Source organism: Hippoglossus stenolepis, chromosome 8 (assembly GCF_022539355.2).
Source record: "Hippoglossus stenolepis isolate QCI-W04-F060 chromosome 8, HSTE1.2, whole genome shotgun sequence".
Lineage (NCBI taxonomy): Eukaryota > Metazoa > Chordata > Actinopteri > Pleuronectiformes > Pleuronectidae > Hippoglossus > Hippoglossus stenolepis.
Genome location: NC_061490.1, coordinates 25654180 through 25672800, shown reverse-complemented (window position 1 = coordinate 25672800; position 18621 = coordinate 25654180). Strand labels below are relative to the sequence as shown.

The 18621-nt window shown below is 44.8% G+C and overlaps 1 protein-coding gene across 1 annotated transcript in view; it reads right to left on the bottom strand.

Moving 5' to 3' along the window:
- Window positions 1-18621, bottom strand: part of bbs9 (Bardet-Biedl syndrome 9) — a 131005-nt gene that overhangs the window by 111725 nt on the left and 659 nt on the right. The window contains exons 2-8 of the mRNA XM_047341041.1: window positions 16675-16793; window positions 15728-15878; window positions 13310-13374; window positions 13070-13183; window positions 7488-7662; window positions 2567-2651; window positions 1955-2138 (exon numbers count right to left, since the gene is read on the bottom strand). Of these exons, the coding sequence (XP_047196997.1) occupies window positions 1955-2138; window positions 2567-2651; window positions 7488-7662; window positions 13070-13183; window positions 13310-13374; window positions 15728-15878; window positions 16675-16786 (886 nt within the window). The 5' untranslated portion in view covers window positions 16787-16793. The remainder of the gene's footprint in view (window positions 1-1954; window positions 2139-2566; window positions 2652-7487; window positions 7663-13069; window positions 13184-13309; window positions 13375-15727; window positions 15879-16674; window positions 16794-18621) is intronic.

The window sequence follows — 18621 nt, the reverse complement described above, 5'->3', positions numbered from 1 at the left end:
CTGGAACAGACAGTGTCGAACACTTTGAAAATGCCGAGATATTTTAATTCTAAAATTGAAACCAGATATTGGTAGAACGCTCCCGGCTGTTTTCGAGATCTCTCCATCAATCCTCCCTTCTGGATCCTGCCTCCAGTCTATTTTTTACTCTCCTCACATCCTGTTTTCTCTTTCCATTTGTCAGCTCTCTGGTGTATTTCAGATCAAGTGCAACACTCTCAACAGAAATGCTTCTACGGTTCATTGCTGCATAAACCGAAACAGACAGAAACATTTTTTGTAGTTAAAAAACGCTCATAAAAAGATTGTTTATTGCTTCACGTTCAATAAGTTTATGCCGAGAGTTTTCATTCTGCTTTAACGTGCAGCTGTATCTCGGTAATAACATTTTATATGTTAGTTTCAAAGATGGAACAATAAAGCTTTTGTCTCTGGATGTCAGTGTAAATTAAATGAACAGAAACACAGATTGAGATTATGTTGAAGCATTTCAGTTCTCTTGTCCAAGGATTAATCAGAAACACGTGTTAATAAAAGAGAAATAAAACTTTTCAAACAGAGATGATAAAACAGATTTTAGGATCCAGACAGGTTTTAAGAGAACATATAAGAAAATCTCTGAGTCATGTCAGTTGTGTATGAAACCACTACATCACCCAGACCAGCTGAAACAACCCTGGTAGGCGTCGGTGCAGAAAAGATCTAATTCTAGCTAATTTAAATGTGGTTTCCAGGGCGGTGCGGGTTTTCAGCCGCTGTACGATAACAAATAGGATGAGAAACCAATTGTTAACCCACCATGATGTCACTGGAGGAGGAGGAGGAGGAGGAGGAGGAGGAGGAGGAGGAGGAGGAAGAAGAAAAAGAAGAAGAAGAAGAAGAAGAAGAAGAAGAAGAAGAAGTCGAAAAAGAAGATGGTAGGGAGAATACGAAGAAGAGGGAGAAGAAGAGACAGAAAATGAAGAAGAAGAAGAAGAAACAGAAACAGAAGAAGAATTTGATTCCATGTTAGCAAATGGGACATGGACCAAACAAGTTTTAATTACTTGTACTTATTCCAGATATAAAATGGGGTGACACAGTGATTGGCAGCTGAAACTGACTCGTGATTGGTCTGCATCTGTGCGACCTCGATGCCGCAGCTCCACCCCCCCCAATGGCAGCATGTGAATCTGGGATATTCTTTAAGGGTTCTGGAATTTTGGGTATTTTTTTTAAGTGTACACCATAGAGTGACATTGAATCCTTTCATTTCTTAGAAAACCCAAGGAGGCCCACAGCTTTGTATATCTCAATTCTGTCATGCACATTAAAATGTCTGCCTTTATGAGGTTTTTCATTCATCTTGCACCATGTGTTTATGCACTACAGATTGTTCAGTAGTCTGCTCACTTGTGTTTTAATGCATGTAGCAGGGCTGCTGCAGTTGTTCCATCATGTTCTGCCAAAGGCGGCTTCCTGGAGCGCCGCTCATGTGGCACCGGGCCTCCGCACAGGACGCTTTGTTTTTGTGTATTTGTTCACTTGCTCTGAGGCGTTTGGTTGTGGCAGGTGCACTGATGCATGGTGAGGTTTGTGTTGCTGCCCTGCACTTTAAACCAGGGGGAACACATCTGAGCTTCACCACTGCTGCACTGGCTAAATCTGACGCTAGGCCGCGCACAACACAGCTCTCAGTTCTCAGAAAGACATCACGTGTCCACGTTCCTTCAGGAACATCAACAACTGTTCTGGCCCGTTTCTATTTTAAATTTCAACCTATGGCCTTTCCTGTTAAAACTACAAAATGCTGCGGCTCCAAAAAGTGAAGCCAAAGTGTCTCGATCGTGCCCTGGTGGCCGGCTGCAGTACAGGTCATAAACCGCAGCTAAACAATCGAGAAAGTCAAATCACACATTAAATACAGTCAGCTGGTGCACTATGTCAACCCTGTGCTAGAAGGGTCGTGGTTTACCTGAGGCGTAGGGGAGGAAGCAGCTGGAGCTGAACTCCAGCTTCTTCATGAAGCGAATCTGGCCGTTGTCTCGGAGACAGTAGAGGTTCCTCTCACCCAGGACGAAGATCGATGAAGAGGAGTGGGAGAAGGAGGGCACAGAGAGGTCGAGGGCCTGTTCTCCCAGGACAAACGTCCAGTCAGGCTGGTAGACACACACACACACACACACACACATTAACACCACTGTTACACCACACTGCCCTCATTTTTTCTCATTTCAAAAGACCATTTCAAATGTCTGTACACTCTTTATAAAATGTTAACGTAGTCAAAACACTTCATAAATCTGTAGAAATGCAGGTAAGCTCTGTGAATAAGGACAATATGTCTGTGAACCCTGGGATTTATGGTTCTAATGCTTTTGTTCTAATGTGGGGAAGGTTTTGTTCAAGGCGTTGATCTGATGAACTGGACTTTTAAAAAGTTATGTGGTCATAGCATTAAAATGCTGCTGTGAGGACGACAGGGAATCTTCCAGTTGGTTTGATCCACGTATGAAAGAACATTAATGTGTAACTTTGATGGTACGTTTTGAGAGTATCTCTGGCAGGTGCTGTGTTTATGACTCACTGTCAGCCTCTTGCCTCCAGTCTTGACGGGCTGGTCAGGATCCTGTCGACTCTCCGCCTCTGTGGCCACGGCCAGAGTCTCGTACCTGAGAGGGAAACAAACACAAACATGTGTTTACACAAACTGAAGCATGTCTGTGGATTACAATTGAAGTGCTTTTAGAAAAAAATCAAAGTTTAGACGTCATATTTGACAGCCGAGGCTCCGCCCCACGTTCACTACTGCACAGACTCTGGCTTCAAATGATGTCTCCAGCACAAGATGTGTCAGTGGCCATATCCGAGTGGAGACCATCTTTATTTACAGTTTACCTTTTATAGTCTTGAATTCCAGTCATGTGAATTTAGCAAATCTACATGCAACATGGAGGAGAGGACGCCCGAGTTCAGGCACTACTGACTGTGACCTCTAAGGCAGGAAAATGTACGTAACTGATTACATCACATTTAACTCAGTTGGTCAGTGTTACCTCCTGGCACAGCTGGAAGTGAAACGCCTTGCTCAAGAACACCTTGCACTGCGTAGAGGGTGTTTCTCATTGAAGAGCTCCCATCACATATTCCACAGCCAGTCAAAAAACTCATATTAGTGAGTCTCTGGTTACAAGTTTTGCTTCTTTAACCACCAGCCCAAGACCAGAGCAACATCCGTAACTCTCCTGAGAAACTTCATCTGCGAGGCCGGGGCAGAAATCCTCCTGCGCCTCATTCGTTTGCGTTTAAGTAAAGTTGAACACTGTGAAATGTTGGTTATTAAATAAATCCGTGACTAGAGTCTTATATTCTCCTTTACAGCTTCTGTCAGGTCAGTCAACACGCCAGGAGGCCCGCCGTTCCCCCAAAACTGTGGTCTATCAGTTTTAATCAGTGAGCAGTCGGCAAATTGCTAAGGATAAAGTGGTCGGACTGATCTGTGGTCGGTTGATTTTGGCATCTTCAGCATCAGGAGTTTTCCAGTAAGCAGCTGGCAGAGGAAGCAGCTTGGCGGGAATCTATCCTTCAGCTCTAACACCTGGATGAACGGAGAACTCCCGACCCAACCAAGCCCGACTCGGAACCGCAGACCAAACACCAAATAACCTCTGATTTATCCGCTCACAGTTTTTTTTTTACACGTACCAATGCACATTTGGACCAGAAACCTGCCGTTAATCAAACCTGTCGTGTCTGAAATGTACCTTAAACCCTAAGGCCCGTAATCCAATATGGCTGCCGCTTACAGACTCGTGTTTCCACCTGTAATTCCTGCCTGTAATACTTTTAATTCTGCAGGAAGTTTAAACGCAAATACCTGCAGAATTCCCACCAGCCTCAGTTCTAATTTGTATTTAACACGTATTAATAAGTGTTATCATGCCAACGCACTAAATTTAGATGCTTAACGTTCAAAATATGTCACGAAAACATCAGCATGTGAGCATGTGTGCTTGTTTTCTGTTTTCTCAAACAATCATTTTGGCTCGTTCTTATCACACCGATGTTTGTTCAAGTGTTCATGTGTCTGATAAGTTTGGCTTTAAGAAGTTATCTGATGATATAGAAACGGGGTAAAAGGTCACGATTGACAGCTGAGACTGGCTCATGATTGGTCGAGAGTCGGCTCCATACCACGATCCCGGCTGCACAGACTCAGACTCGGAATGGAAAAAAGTTGTAATTGAGATGAGTCATAATATGACGTGAATAAAATCTCTTCTATTTTCTAATTAATTACTTTTTCTGTAAAAGAAGAAATTGCAGAAGGACCAGATTTAAAAGTGACGCTAATTCCCCTGAACATTGAGTATGAAACAGAAAATGGAAACGTTCTAAACTTTGAATTTTTGCATTACAACACAAGATTTACAGTTTTGAACTCATCTGTACAGTAGCTCTGAGCCTCGGTGAGAACCGGCTGGCAGACTAACGGGCGGCTCTATGGATGACCGCCAGTAAAGAAACCTTTTCATCGCACCGTGACCGTTTCCTGGGCAAGAAAAACGGACTGAAAAATATATTAAACGTGTCAGAGCTTCTGAGCTTTCAGAGCAGGCACTGAACCGATGGACAGGCCAACTCCTGGATGGATGAGTGGATTAAATTCAGACTAATAATACTAAAACAACACCATAAAATAACTATTCTTTCACAATGTTCGGGTTTTTCTATTCCACCCCTCGCTTAGATGTTTTACTAATGATGGGTTTGGGGGTAAGGAGAGTGAATTAAAAACTGTACATGCATGTGCAGCAGTGTGTGTGTGTGTGTGTGTGTGTGTGTGTGTGTGTGTGTGTGTGTGTGTGTGTGTGTGTGTGTGTGTGTGTGTGAAAACTCATAAACCACCAATATGATATATGATTATCCACCTACATGACTAATGTATTAGGAGGCAGAACAACACACACACACACACACACACACACACACACACACACACACACACACACACACACACACACACACACACACACACACACACACACACACACACACACACACACACTTGGCCGTAACATACTGCACTTTTGGGAACATTTTCTGTCTTTGGCATTTTAACGTAATTTCAGTGTTATGCTGTGCTCTCTCACACATGGGCAGAGGTAGGACCAGTGTGTGTGTGTCGTGTGTGTGTGTGTGTGTGTGTGTGTGTGTGTGTGTGTGTGTGTGTGTGTGTGTGTGTGTGTGTGTGTGTGTGTGTGTGTGTGTGTGTGTGTGTGTGTGTCTGTGTGTGTGTGTGTAGGCCATATCAGTCATCAAGCAGAGTTTAGGACACTGAGGTTGAGGAAACGTTCGTCTGATTTATATGAAAGTCGATCCCTCTGAAGAGGTCGACAAACAAATACACTCGTTTACCTTCAGCGCATACATCACACAAACATATACAGAGCGTACACACACACACAAATTATACAAACACACACTACATGCATATACCCTCCCAGTGTCCAATGGATAAACACAAACTAAAAATCTCAAAGCTGACGCCAACACACACACACACACACACACACAGACACACACACACACACACACAGCGGATGAAATCAAGCTCTCATTCATCAGGGCAGGAGAAGGTCCAACAAGCTAAATAAACTGAGGGAGGCAGAACAGTTTGACCAGTCATCTGATATTAAATGTATAACAGTCAGTGAAGCCCTCACCCGTCATGTGAGATGTAACAGCCTGGAGGCCACAGCTCACCAGCGGCCGGGGGAATTAAGAGTTTCTCTGCACAAGAGCTTTTGAAGACGTGAATCTGATTAGCCATAATATTGGGTCTTTTTTTGTAATGAGATAATTTCTGAACACCATAGAATGAACATATAACGATGGACGACGTATCTCCACTTCTTCCAACTATTCAGAAATGAAGCCAAAATATCCCGGATACGAACGCTGCCATTTTGTGCCGATGGCGTCATACATTTATTTATGGACTTCGATCTTCTGTATTTTGATCCATGTCCCATCCACTTGCATGTAGAAGACGGGGTTCATGACTTGTGCTGCTTACAGACATGAGATGGGCTGCGTGTGAGAACGTAAATGTCCTTCTCCAGAGAGCACCCGAGTGAAATATCTGGAAAATGTCTGGAGTGAGCCCACGAGAGAACACAGCGGGATCATATGTGTTTCTCACGATCATGCATGAAAACGGCTGTGTACTGCAGCCAGCCAGCAGGGGGCGATCAAGACGTGTAAGGAGCTGCCATGTCGTCCATCTTTATAAACAGCCTAAGCTCAGCCCAAAGCGTTGTTGTGTATGTGCAGGTGCTCTGTGTCCGCTGAGCTCCGTGTAATTTACTACAGTGTGAGCTCTGCAGGGGCGTGTTTGAGTGTGAAGTCAGCGTTTCCACGGTGATATCTCGTCTGGAGAATCTCTTGATACTGGTGGGGGTGGCACACACAGATAACAAACAGCTGTGAGAGAAAGCTACACACACACACACACACTGTACACCCACGCAGACTGTGAGACTTCTAAAAGCTTGCCATGCCTCAGCCGGGGGGGAACTGGGGAAGTGTGCGTGAGCTTAAATTAAAGTGAGGTACTTTCCGATCAAAAGCAGCGTGCATGTGTGTGTCTGTTCTGGTCCATTCAGACGAGGGACAGAGCGAGAGCAGATGCCTTTAAGATGTTGAAGCTTTAGTCAGCGCTGCTCGGTAACCACGACCAGCTGATCATAAAGACAGTGAACAACATGAGATAACCCCAAATAGCTTCAAAGCTGCTGCAGCCAATGGATTAGCATTTGCAAAGTGAAGTGTACGTATTCGGGCGACTAGAGCGAGAACTAGAATTATCGCCCCGGAAATTGTACGCCTCTGTCAACCGGTGCAGTTTCAATCCACAACGATTTTCTTTTCCGGACTCACACGAGGTCGCTGTGATCTTTGTGACCTTTGACCACTGAGATCGAATCAGTTTAAACCGGTCAAAATGTGAAGAAGCCCCCTCGAGACAGACATGAGATGTGATGTTCAAGAGGCAAAAAAAAAAAAAAAAAGAGGCACCGCGACCTTGACCTTAGATAAACCAAGATCAAATCAGTTAATCCGCGAGTCTAAGTGAACGTTTGTGCGACGTTTGAAAGGATTCCCTCGAGGCGTTCTTCAGATAATGCACTCACAAGACATAAAAAGGGTTTTGTGGGGTCACGATGAACATGACGTTTTAACTGCACATTCTAAATCAGGTTATCCTCGAGTCCAAGTCAACATTTGTACCCAATTTGAAAGGATTCCCTGGAGCCTGAGATATCACAAGGCAGAAGATGTGGGGGTTAACTTTGGACGTCGACCACCAAAATCTCATCAGTTCTTCAGTGAGTCCGAATGAAGGTTTGTACCAAATGTGAAGAAATTCCCTCAGGGTGTTCTTGAGATATCGTGTTCACAAGAATGGGACATACGCACTAAACCGTGGGTGCATTCAAACTTACTTGTAGCTTTCCAGCTGGCGTGCGGAGGACACGGTCAGGAAGCCGTCTGTCCTGCTGTTGTAGACCAGAGGACCGGGCAGCAAGAAGCCAGGGAGGAATCTGCCGAAGGAGTAACTGTCCTGCTCGAAGAACATCAGCATCCCGTCCATCGACTGGATGCACAGGGAGTGGTGCCCTGACGAGAGGAGGACAGAGGACATCTTCAACCTTTAGATAATCTTATATCACCGGTAGGTCACTTGCTGCTGCTCAACAATGCTTCATGTGTCATCCTCTCTCTGACAACAGGCCTTCAGCCCCATGATTCCAGTCAGGTACTGTATAAACAGGTCAGATGTCAGAGCAAATAACCTTAAAGCAAACGGGACGGAGGTTTTATTTAAACTTCGCTTTACCTACATTCCTCAGCTTTCTTTCTGGGAGAGTGTATACAAGACAAATTCAATAACTCCAGCTGAAGTCCATAAAGTTTGGTTTGTTTAGGCAGCAAACGCAATTTAATTTGGACACACGGTTCAGATGTGTATAAGCAGCTGGCCAAGAAAGCACTGAGATATTTGTGTTACACTTTTTGCTTTACGAGAGTCGTGACTCTGCAGTTTTACACTGTTTTCTGTGTTGGTTTTTTTAAACACAGGTACCAGCGATCCTGAATGACATCCATGGCTTCTGTTTCATTTCAGTCGTGAAGTCGTGTTGTGCTGCGAGGTGCGTTTCTCCCTCTGGCTGAATCTGATATCTCCATTAACACCTCCACACACACACCTGGCTCCGGGTGTAAGTGTGCAACCATGTGTGTGTTTGTTAGGAAAGGCCTGATTTAGGGCATACTAAGCCCCAACGCACGGAAACACACATGAGGCCATAAAGCAGTGGGGCTGTGCGACTAGAGAACTATAATTAGGTCTCAATGTGCTATTAAAAGTCACACTGCCATCAACTAGAGGTCAGGGAGACAGCCACCTACAGCGCAACACACACACACACACTCAACATCCATCACCGAGGATTTAGAAAGAAAAAGCCGCACTCTCCTACACACCTATCCTGTGTAAACAAGTGTGTGTGTTTGAGTGATGAGCGGAGTTCAGGGTGGCCATTAACACACTCAAGGACAACGTCTCTCACACCACACACGACACCCCGTGAGTGCAGGTGTGTGTAACACAATGTTTGATAATGAGCCAACAGCAGCTGTTGCATCATCTGAATGTCGGTGTGTGTGTGTGTGTGTGTGTGTGTGTGTGTGTGTGTGTGTGTGTGTGTGTGTGTGTGTGTGTGTGTGTGTGTGTGTGTGTGTGTGTGTGTGTCCTCACAGGGATGGATTTACTCTCATGCTCAGTGTGTATTTCTGTCCAACTGTACCAGGTACAATGTGTTTCATTAACTCAAATGAATTGTCTCCAGTTATGAGTTTCTGCTGCCACACATTACAGACTTCATTAAATTACTCTCAGCTGATTTACGTGGCCATAAACAGTAATTGGTCCTGAATGAGTCTTTGGTGATGGCCATGTGCCGTCAGGGCAGATGCTAACGTGACATTACAGGTCAGCTGGGCTGAAGCTAGTCCAGTTGTATGTTGAAATCACAATGTTTCTGCTCGACTGGTCAGTAAAAAGCTGTTAATGTTACCGTGGGCTATGAAGCGTTTGCAGAAACATACATATACAGAAGAGGTATAATTATTCTGTGTTGTCATGGAGAAGGTGAGCGTTGTGGGTTTCTCATGGCACAAGTTGATTCTTGGGTTTCGTAACAACTTTGCTGGAAAGAGCCAAGTAATTTTATAGATAGAATACAGATTAAAACAAGTTGTTACTCTAATAACTCCAATTATGCGCTTAACTGTGGGAAAGTGTTTCCTTTAAGTCATTACAACAATTTTTAATATGTCTACAGGTAAGTTTACAATTCAACATGTATAAAGTCTTTAGTCTGATCCCTATTTTCCCTGTAACTACAACAAGCCCACTTCTCTAAAGGAAACGATCATGATGTGGCCATGAACCACGAACGGCAAATCCAAACTGAGCACAGGGGCATTAAGGCCAAATTCAGTTTCACCAGTTGCTCTCCTTCAGAAAGTGAAGGACTGTGCAAACAGCGGGACACCTCAGGAGTGGACCCTCCTCCCAGATAAACAATTTTGTGGATTTGTCAGGTGTCTGGTGGTCGTTTCCCACCTTAAAAGACCCGAGCGCGGGTCAAAACAACACGCACTCAGACGGCCTGACACGGCGCTGTATCATCAGTAACAAGAGAAGTGCTACACGCCGAAAATTAAAGCCAGGCTGCGCCATAATAGCAACTGTGCACGTGTAATTCCACACACACCCACGCCCAGGTATAATGTGTCAAAGAGCCCAGTATGAGAGCACCGACGCTCATGAACAGCGGAGGAAACAGGCCTGTATTAGCGTCATTAATAAGACATGTTGAACAAGCACACACGAGCGGCCAACAAAGCACAGAGGCTGGCCGCTCGCTGCAGTGGGAAGGGCCTCGCCTCAGTGTGTGGGTGAGGGAGTGTGAGAGAGAGAGTGGAGGTACATGTGAGGGAGTGTGTGCATGAGTGTAAGTATATCTATATCTGACCAGAGGTCCGTGTGTGTGTGTGTGTGTGTGTGTGTGTGTGTGTGTGTGTGTGTGTGTGTGTGTGTGTGTGTGTGTGTGTGTGTGGCCTGAATGTGACCCAAACCCCGAAGGCAGCCCAGCTATTAGAGCTGTATTAGTACAGAGCTGCTATTACAGCGCCTACAGCACTGCTAAATGGCTGCTATTATAGAACCACACACACACACACACACACACACACACACACACACACACACACACACACACACACACACACACACACACACACACACACACACACACACACACTCACACACACACACACTCACACACACACACGTGTACGAGCAGACACAACTTGCAAAAACACTCCCACACACACACACACAATCCCACATACACACTCAAGGCTTTCCGAATCCAGATACACACTTTGAACATTGGAGAGCAGAGTGCGGTCACACACTGTCCGCTGAACAAACGCACACACACACACACACACACACAAACACACAGAAATACATATTCGGACATTCAGCTGGTTTGGCCTCAGAGCTGTGACCGTCACTGTACTCGGTAAACCAACAGAAAAATAACCCTCCAGTGTGTGAGCATGTGTTTCTTTGTGGATGAATATATTTCTGTAAATAAATGCTTTTGCATATTGTGTGTCTGCAAACCATTACGTGTGTGCAAGTGTGTGTGTGTGTGTGTGTGTGTGTGTGTGTGTGTGTGTGTGCTGCAGGCAATGAACCACGAGATCAGCTCAATTTTGTGAAGAGTGTGTGAAACAGCCTCCCAGACTGAGACGCGCTGGGATGATCCCAAACAACTAATCTGAATTTAAACGTACTCATTATACTACGTATTTAACTCGGGGTCTTTCAATGAAAACAAAAACAAAAGATCTATGACGCCGTGAAGCAGCGGTAAAACACATATGATGCAATTTAAAAGCTACAAAAATTAAACGTCCTATTACCCTCAGACTTTTTTGGAGACCTTTTGGATAATGTACACAAGTCAACAACATATATAAAGATTTGTTTTTGGACATTTTAATGAAGAATTCATACATATTATATGTTTAAAACTGGCCAGACGACTAAAACAACTTCTGTATCAACAAGAGTGTTTCTTTACATTTTGCAATAATTTAGTCTATTGACATATATTTTACAGTTTTTCTAGTTGCAGCTGTTTTTAATTTTCTCTTTCTACCAGTGATTTACCTCAGTTAAGTGTAAAGCTGCATTTTAATCCTGGTCTTGAGAAAATAAAATGTGAGTTTGAAGAGTTTGAAATAATGTTATGTGCAGTTTACGAGGCAATTTATACTGCTGAAGTGCCCTGGAGCAAGACACTGAACCTTGACCAGACCCAGAGAGGCTGGACTGTATCTGAACCCTGAACCTCCTGGTGATGAGAGGACCCTGCTGGATAAATGGGACTTTCCACACTGGATCCTTCATGTGGTGAACAAGATTCAAGGGCCGGCACTACCATCTAGTGGTGATAGTAGGAGGGAGCAGGAGGAGAGGAGAGGAGAGGAGAGGAGAGGAGAGGAGAGGAAGGGAGAGGAGGAGGAGAGGGGAGAGGGAGAGGGAGGAGGGAGGAGGGAGGAGAGGAGAGGAGAGGAGAGGGGAGAGGAGAGGAGAGGAGAGGAGAGGGAGGAGAGGGAGAGGAGAGGAGAGAGGAGAGGAGAGGAGAGAGGAGAGGAGGAGGGGAGAGGAGAGGAGGAGAGAGGAGAGGAGGGAGAGGAGAGGGAGAGGAGAGGAGGGATGAGGGGAGAGGAGAGGAGAGGGAGGAGAGGAGAGGAGAGGAGGAGGGGAGAGGGAGAGAGGGAGGGAGAGGGAGAGGAGAGGAGAGGAGAGGGAGAGGGAGAGGAGGAGGAGAGGGAGGGAGAGGGAGGGAGAGGAGAGGAGAGGAGGGGGAGAGGGAGGGGAGAGGGAGAGGAGGAGAGGGAGGAGAGGGAGAGGGAGAGAGAGGAGAGGAGAGGGAGAGAGGAGGAGAGGAGAGGGAGGGAGAGAGGAGAGGAGAGGAGGAGAGGAGGGAGGAGGAGAGAGGAGAGGGAGGAGAGGGAGAGGAGAGGGAGGGGAGAGGGAGAGGGAGAGGAGAGAGGGAGAGGGAGAGGCCACAGGATACTTGAGTGAAGTGTGGGTGGTTATAATGTGAGTCACTGACATTTGCATTAATTTATGTCAATTATGTCAAACCTGTAAGTGTGTGTGTCTGTCTGTTTATTATAGGTGTGTGTGTGTGTGTGTGTGTGTGTGTGTGTGTGTGTGTGTGTGTGTGTGTGTGTGTGTGTGTGTGTGTGTGTGTGTGTGTGTGTGTGTGTGTGTGTGTGAGAGAGAGAGTTGACCTGTCTCCACTGAACAGTACGGTATGTAGGGAACAGCACGTGGAAACACACACACTTACAGGTTCATGGACACACACACTGTGCACGTGCATTCATAACAGACAAGGGTATTGGTTTTACTGAGTCCACACTGTTCTATCAATCAAACACACACACACACACACACACACACACACACACACACACACACACACACACACACACACACACACACACACACACACACACACACACACACACACACACACACACACACACACACACACACCTCTATGCTTGTGAGGACCCTCACTGACAGAAGGCCTTCCTTAACCCCCGAATTTAAAACATCACAATGAAACTGAAGCCACACCTGACTCTCACTTTAACCCTGGTTCTAAATTCTATGATCATATTTCAAACGCTCCTTCAAATGTGGACGACAAATGCGTCCTCTTCCCTCTCCAGGCAACGAAGGCTTCAACGGGGGTTGGCGACGAGCGGAAAACATCTGAATAGTGAGCTTTTAAAGTCCGACTTCAACTAATTCGAACAGCTAACGATCCACGTGTTGAAAGCCACGGGGTGTTAATGATCCCTGGTGCTCAGTTGTGTGTCTGTATTCTGGTGCAGTGATCAGGTAACAAGGAGCTCAACACACCTGTAACTCCTCCGAAGGCGCCGTAAGTCATGTTGCAGGCCGTTCTCTTCAGGTTGTGTTCATAAACCAGCTTCAACTGGTACTGGTCACCGTGCTCCACGTTCCCTGCGGTGCCTGATCACACACACACACACACACACACACACACAAAGTGAAACAGAATCACACAACACACTAACTGTGGGGAGTTACAGAAACAAAAGGGCAAACAGCATCAAGCTGCTCCTGTGTGCGTTGTACCTGACACAGAGTAGACGGACAGTTTCCTGGGGTGGAGAACAGCCAGGTGAAGAAGCTCCGAACACCTGATCAGGTCACAGGAAGGTCACATCAGAAGCATCACCACCAACAATAGAGGTGTGGGTCAGTAAAATGTAGAATAAATCCCACTTAATCAAATCTGCACAAGATTGACCAGACGTCCACCAAGTTTAATTAAAACTCTGTTCAGTTGTTTTTGTGTAATCTTGCTGAAAAACAATCAAACAATCAAACGACAGAAAACATAACCAACTAGTCGTGAGATAAATCCCGGACATGTTGGTGAACTCGTGTTTTCAGCTCGGTTGTATTTTAACTGGTGCTGGAACAGCTGCTGGATTGTTTTGACGTTGGTTTTGGCTGAGGTGTAAATGACGGTCTCAGTGATGCTGATCCCAGATTTTCACTTATTTACTTCACCACGAACCCACAGAGGAGGCACATGTCCACTTTCCTGGACTCGGAGCAGATGCCGTCTTACAATCCTACGACCGCTGGTGTAATGTTTGTTGAGAGAAGACAAAAAAAAACAAACAACACCACTCAAGTCTGTGCTGAAACAAAACCTTTCACCATCTGCCCACCTCGCCTGCCCTGACAGTATTTACAACGTGCCTCTACATCCAGGCCGGATTCCAAATGCTCCACCACCCTCTGAAAAATGCTGAGCTGAAAACCGCAGGTAACCGAACACGACGTCTTCCGAACGGACTGATTTAGTTGGGTTCTGCTCCCAGCGTGATGATATGGGAGGCAAACCACCAGAGCTTTTCCCAGAAAGCTCACTTTCCGGGAGGTTCCTGTCCAGCAGCGGGGTGGGGGGGGATGAGAGGTACAGTTGTGGGATCAATGGCTAAAAGGAAAACAGCGCCACCACCAGGGTTAGAGGTTCAATTACCCATTCAAGGTGTGTTTGTATAACTGTGTATGACAGAAGAATAATAATAACTGTGCTTGTTAGACAGCTTCGGAATCAGGATTTACTGTTTTACTGATTTAAAGTTCTGCAGTTTGGTTTCTTCAATGTTCACTTTGTAAAATGGGATTTGATATTTATTATGATTACTATCAGTATCGACGGTTTAAACTTTCAGGGCACAGGGTTCAGTGTGTTTCCTCTCGTGCGAAGCTAATTATACTGCAAGATGAATAAAATTCTCCACTAAATAATCTGTCCTAGGAGCCGGTCGCTGTCCCCACATCATTCCTCTTCCTCCCGCTGTCCTTCGTCTTCCCCACTTTGAAATACTTTTGGCTGCGAGGGGGTCACTGAATCATCTTTGCTGCAAAACAAGTTGTTTTTACTGGAGGAATTTGCACATTTCACTTGACCTCGACTTGGAGGGGTCCGCTCTTCAGATCCAATTATGCAGTGCAGCAACAACGCAGCACAGGGCCCTTGGGTTCTGACAGCTATGCTAGCAACTCAGCGGTTAGCCTGATATTATGAGCAGAACTATGTTTGGACCGCCGGGTGGCTGATGGATCACGATAAATCACCAGGCGGGAGAGAAACTCCCGACGTGGCGGTTTTGGGCTCGCATGCACGGCAGAAGAAAAAAGACATGTTAATGTGGTGGTAGGTTGCAGCAGGGAGGGTTTTTCTATGAATGAAAAAAGCGGTGTGATGAGTTATGAATGGGTGTTTCTGCCTGGCAGCTTAAAGTAAGGCTCTATTATAAGTTATTATGTGAATACTTATAACTCACAGAAGGTCATGACATAGAGTTTCAGAGAGACCTGTGATTAATTCCTGGGCAGCGGCTCACATGTGAAACAGAGATATGGTCGTCAGGGTGGCCGGTGAAGCTGCTCTGTAATCTAAAGCTCACGGGTTTAATTCCTCCTCTCCAACGATGACCTCTGACCTTCTTGATACAACAAACCTCAATTCATGCGACGGTGATTTAAGTTTGCTCCCATGCAAAAGACATTAGGCTAATGCTAATTGGGCCGACAAATCACGGACACAGGTGAGGCCCCGCACGCAGGAAGGCAGCCAATGGGGGCAGAGAGATTAGCAACCGCATCAGTGATCCTGGTGTTAGAGCAAAGATCTGAGATGATTGATTTATCAGGAGTGCCACCGCAACACGGAACCTAATAATAGAACCGATGGTTTCATTAGTGTCGACGTTAGAGCTCCACCGGAAATGGATGTGCAATGAAAACATAACCTGCTTAGTAAAGGTAGAAAGATTCCAAATCCATTGGACATCTACTACAAACCAGAATAAAACTAAAACTTAGATCATAAACTGTGTCCTGTTAGTCATGGTGTCAAATGCAACAGCTCATATGTTCAGAAAATGACCCACAATCCACTGCATGGGTGAAGTACACATCCTGTCTAACCCCGTGGCGTCCCCGGCCCCGGCTCGTTCCAGATCTACTCACGAGACGAACTTGCCCACTTCCACCTGGATGATGGCGTTCTGAAGCTGGACCTCCAGAAGCTGGGCGTCAGCCACACCTGCCTCACTGGACTTACTGACATGTGGGAAGAAGATGCGCAGCATTCCCATGTAGCTGCCCACCACAAGTTTGTCTGCAAGGTTACAATCACAGAGGAAAGAATGAGGTTATTACACCGGCTGCTCAAAGAAGAAGATCTCAATGAGCACACACGTCTCACGACTTCTTCTTTTTTATATCAACACATATTTGACTAATGTAAAGTTAAAATAAATACTCTGAGGCTGATGGAAGAGATCAACATAAAAGAAGGTGTGGTGAACACGTGAAATCTTGACACAGAGAACAATGTATGGTTTTATGTTCTTTCCTCTAACAGGGTTTCTGCACGTTCGAACAAGATAAAGACCTTTTAAAACAATAAATACATTTAATGTAATACATATGTCAAACAGGAACATGTGGGGAACATTCAGGGGAGCGGCGGAGCCTGTAGAGCAGCAGGAAGCAGGACATGACGTATGAACTCTGCTCCTGAAAGTTTGTGTTTTTGTTTACAGAATTGTGACCGGGTTAGGGTTGTGATCTTTCCAAGTGAACATCTTCATCTGTGGCTCACATTTTTCAACCTGATGTGTTTGTGTCCTTTTACAGATTTGTGTTTGTCCTGTGTCAGAAATGTCATCAACACAACAGCCAATGTCTCTGGAGATTTTCCTTTTTCACACGGGCTCACTGGGACATTCTGTGGGCATGTGAATCAGGGGCTGGCAGGAAGAACTCCAGAGAACGTCTGGAGCAACTGACTCAGACATTTGCGTTCAGCGAGTTCAGTCAGTGCAAGAGAGCGGCTCTAGAGTAAAGTGAATGTGACACACTTTAGATGAGGTCCTGCACTCTAGTGTGTCACGTCCTCCCTACACACTGACCATGTCCGCTGCCGCTGTTGTCCACGTCTCCGACACACAGGCATCCCTGGTCGAACTCCTCGCCCTCGCCAAGAGCTGCCGACCACCAATCGCGGGCTTTGAACAGAGACATGCTGCCTCTGAGTGGACAGAGAGAGAAACACAGGAGAGGTTAGAGTTCTTCTGCTGTGAACGTCACATACACACGTTGTGGTGTCATTGAAAATATCTCATTCAATTTCCTCCCCCACGCTCAATGCTCTGTGCACCACACAGCCAATGGCAGAGCTAGAGAGCAGGTCACGTGATCCCAGGATTGAGTGTGAGCGGGGACGGGGGTGAGGAGTTGGGGGCGGGTGGGTGCAAGCAGCTTTTCTTCATGCTAAGTGCTGAGCAGGTGGAACAGGCAGCTAATCCAGAACCAGAGAATCCCTCCTTTCTATCCACGTTGGACTAAGATACAGACCTGAGCCGCTGTTAAAGGAATATTACACCTTCTACTGCCAGGTTCATAAAGGAGGTCTGTTCAAAAAGATAAACATTGATTCACTTGAAATAAAATAAAACATTTGTTGGTTTTAAGTGGAGCTGTTTATCCTCATGAATACAAGGATTGGTTAAAACCAGGCTTTTCATAATTCACATAAAACACCATGTTGTGAATATGATCGTAAACCTGTATAACTCAGGATACTTGCACGCGTGTAAATAACGTGTCATGTGACATCAAACAGTTCACTGGTACAAGCTGTTACCACCAAAAGTCGGGTGTTCAAATAACTTATATCAGTATAAATCAGAAGAAATCTTTTGGTTTGAGGTTGGAACATATATCTTTAAAGTGGCTTTAGAGATTTATTTCTGTCATGTGTTCGTTAGCAGGTTCAGGCAAATACTGCAGCACAGGTGAGCAGGACACTTGGTGGAAGGAAGATTTATGGATGAGGGAAGAATACATTTAACGTTAACACTCTAACATTGACAAATAGCCCATATTTCAACGTATGAATTTATTTCAGGTGATGAAATATGAACCAGCCAGGTCAGGTGAGCTGTAACTGGTGAAGACGCCTTTAGCTCTGTTGCTTCAAGCCACTGGGATACGATACTGACTCTGAGGTTTCTCCAATTCTATCATCGGTTAAAACTAAACCTTTCATTAGAGTGGTTAGCTGGTTTAAAATTTAACATTTAATTTATTGTTATTGGTTTGATGTGTCTTATTATTTTATAACTTGTCTCCTTCCTGTTGGTAAATATATATTCATTGTGATTTAATGATTTTATCCATTACTTTCTGTATAGTTTTGTGGAACATGTTGTAATATTGTTATATTTTGAATGTCCCGGCTACATTGCTGCTGGAAGACAGGAATATCTGAGACTGGTATTAATATATCTATCTATCTGTCTATCTATCTATCCTTTTATCTATCTCTCTATCCTTCTATCTATCCTTCTATCCTTTTATCTATCTATCTATCTATCTATCTATCTATCTATCTATCTATCTATCCATCTATCCATCTATCTATCTATCCTTTTATCTATCTCTCTATCCTTCTATCCTTTTATCTATCTATCTATCTATCTATCTATCTATCTTCTATCTATCTATCCATCTATCTATCTATCTATCTCTCTATCCTTCTATCTATCCTTCTATCCTTTTATCTATCTATCTATCTATCTATCTATCTATCTATCTATCATCTATCTATCCATCTATCCATCTATCTTTTATCTATCTATCTATCTATCCTTTTATCTATCTCTCTATCCTTCTATCTATCCTTCTATCCTTTTATCTATCTATCTATCTATCTATCTATCTATCCATCTTCCTCCTTGTTAATTTGTGTGTTTGTTTGAATGAGTCTATCTATCGTTCCACACAGTTATCACTTCCATGGCAGCTCCTGCAGCACAAGCTGCTTCCACCTGGATTATTGAAACATTATTATCATA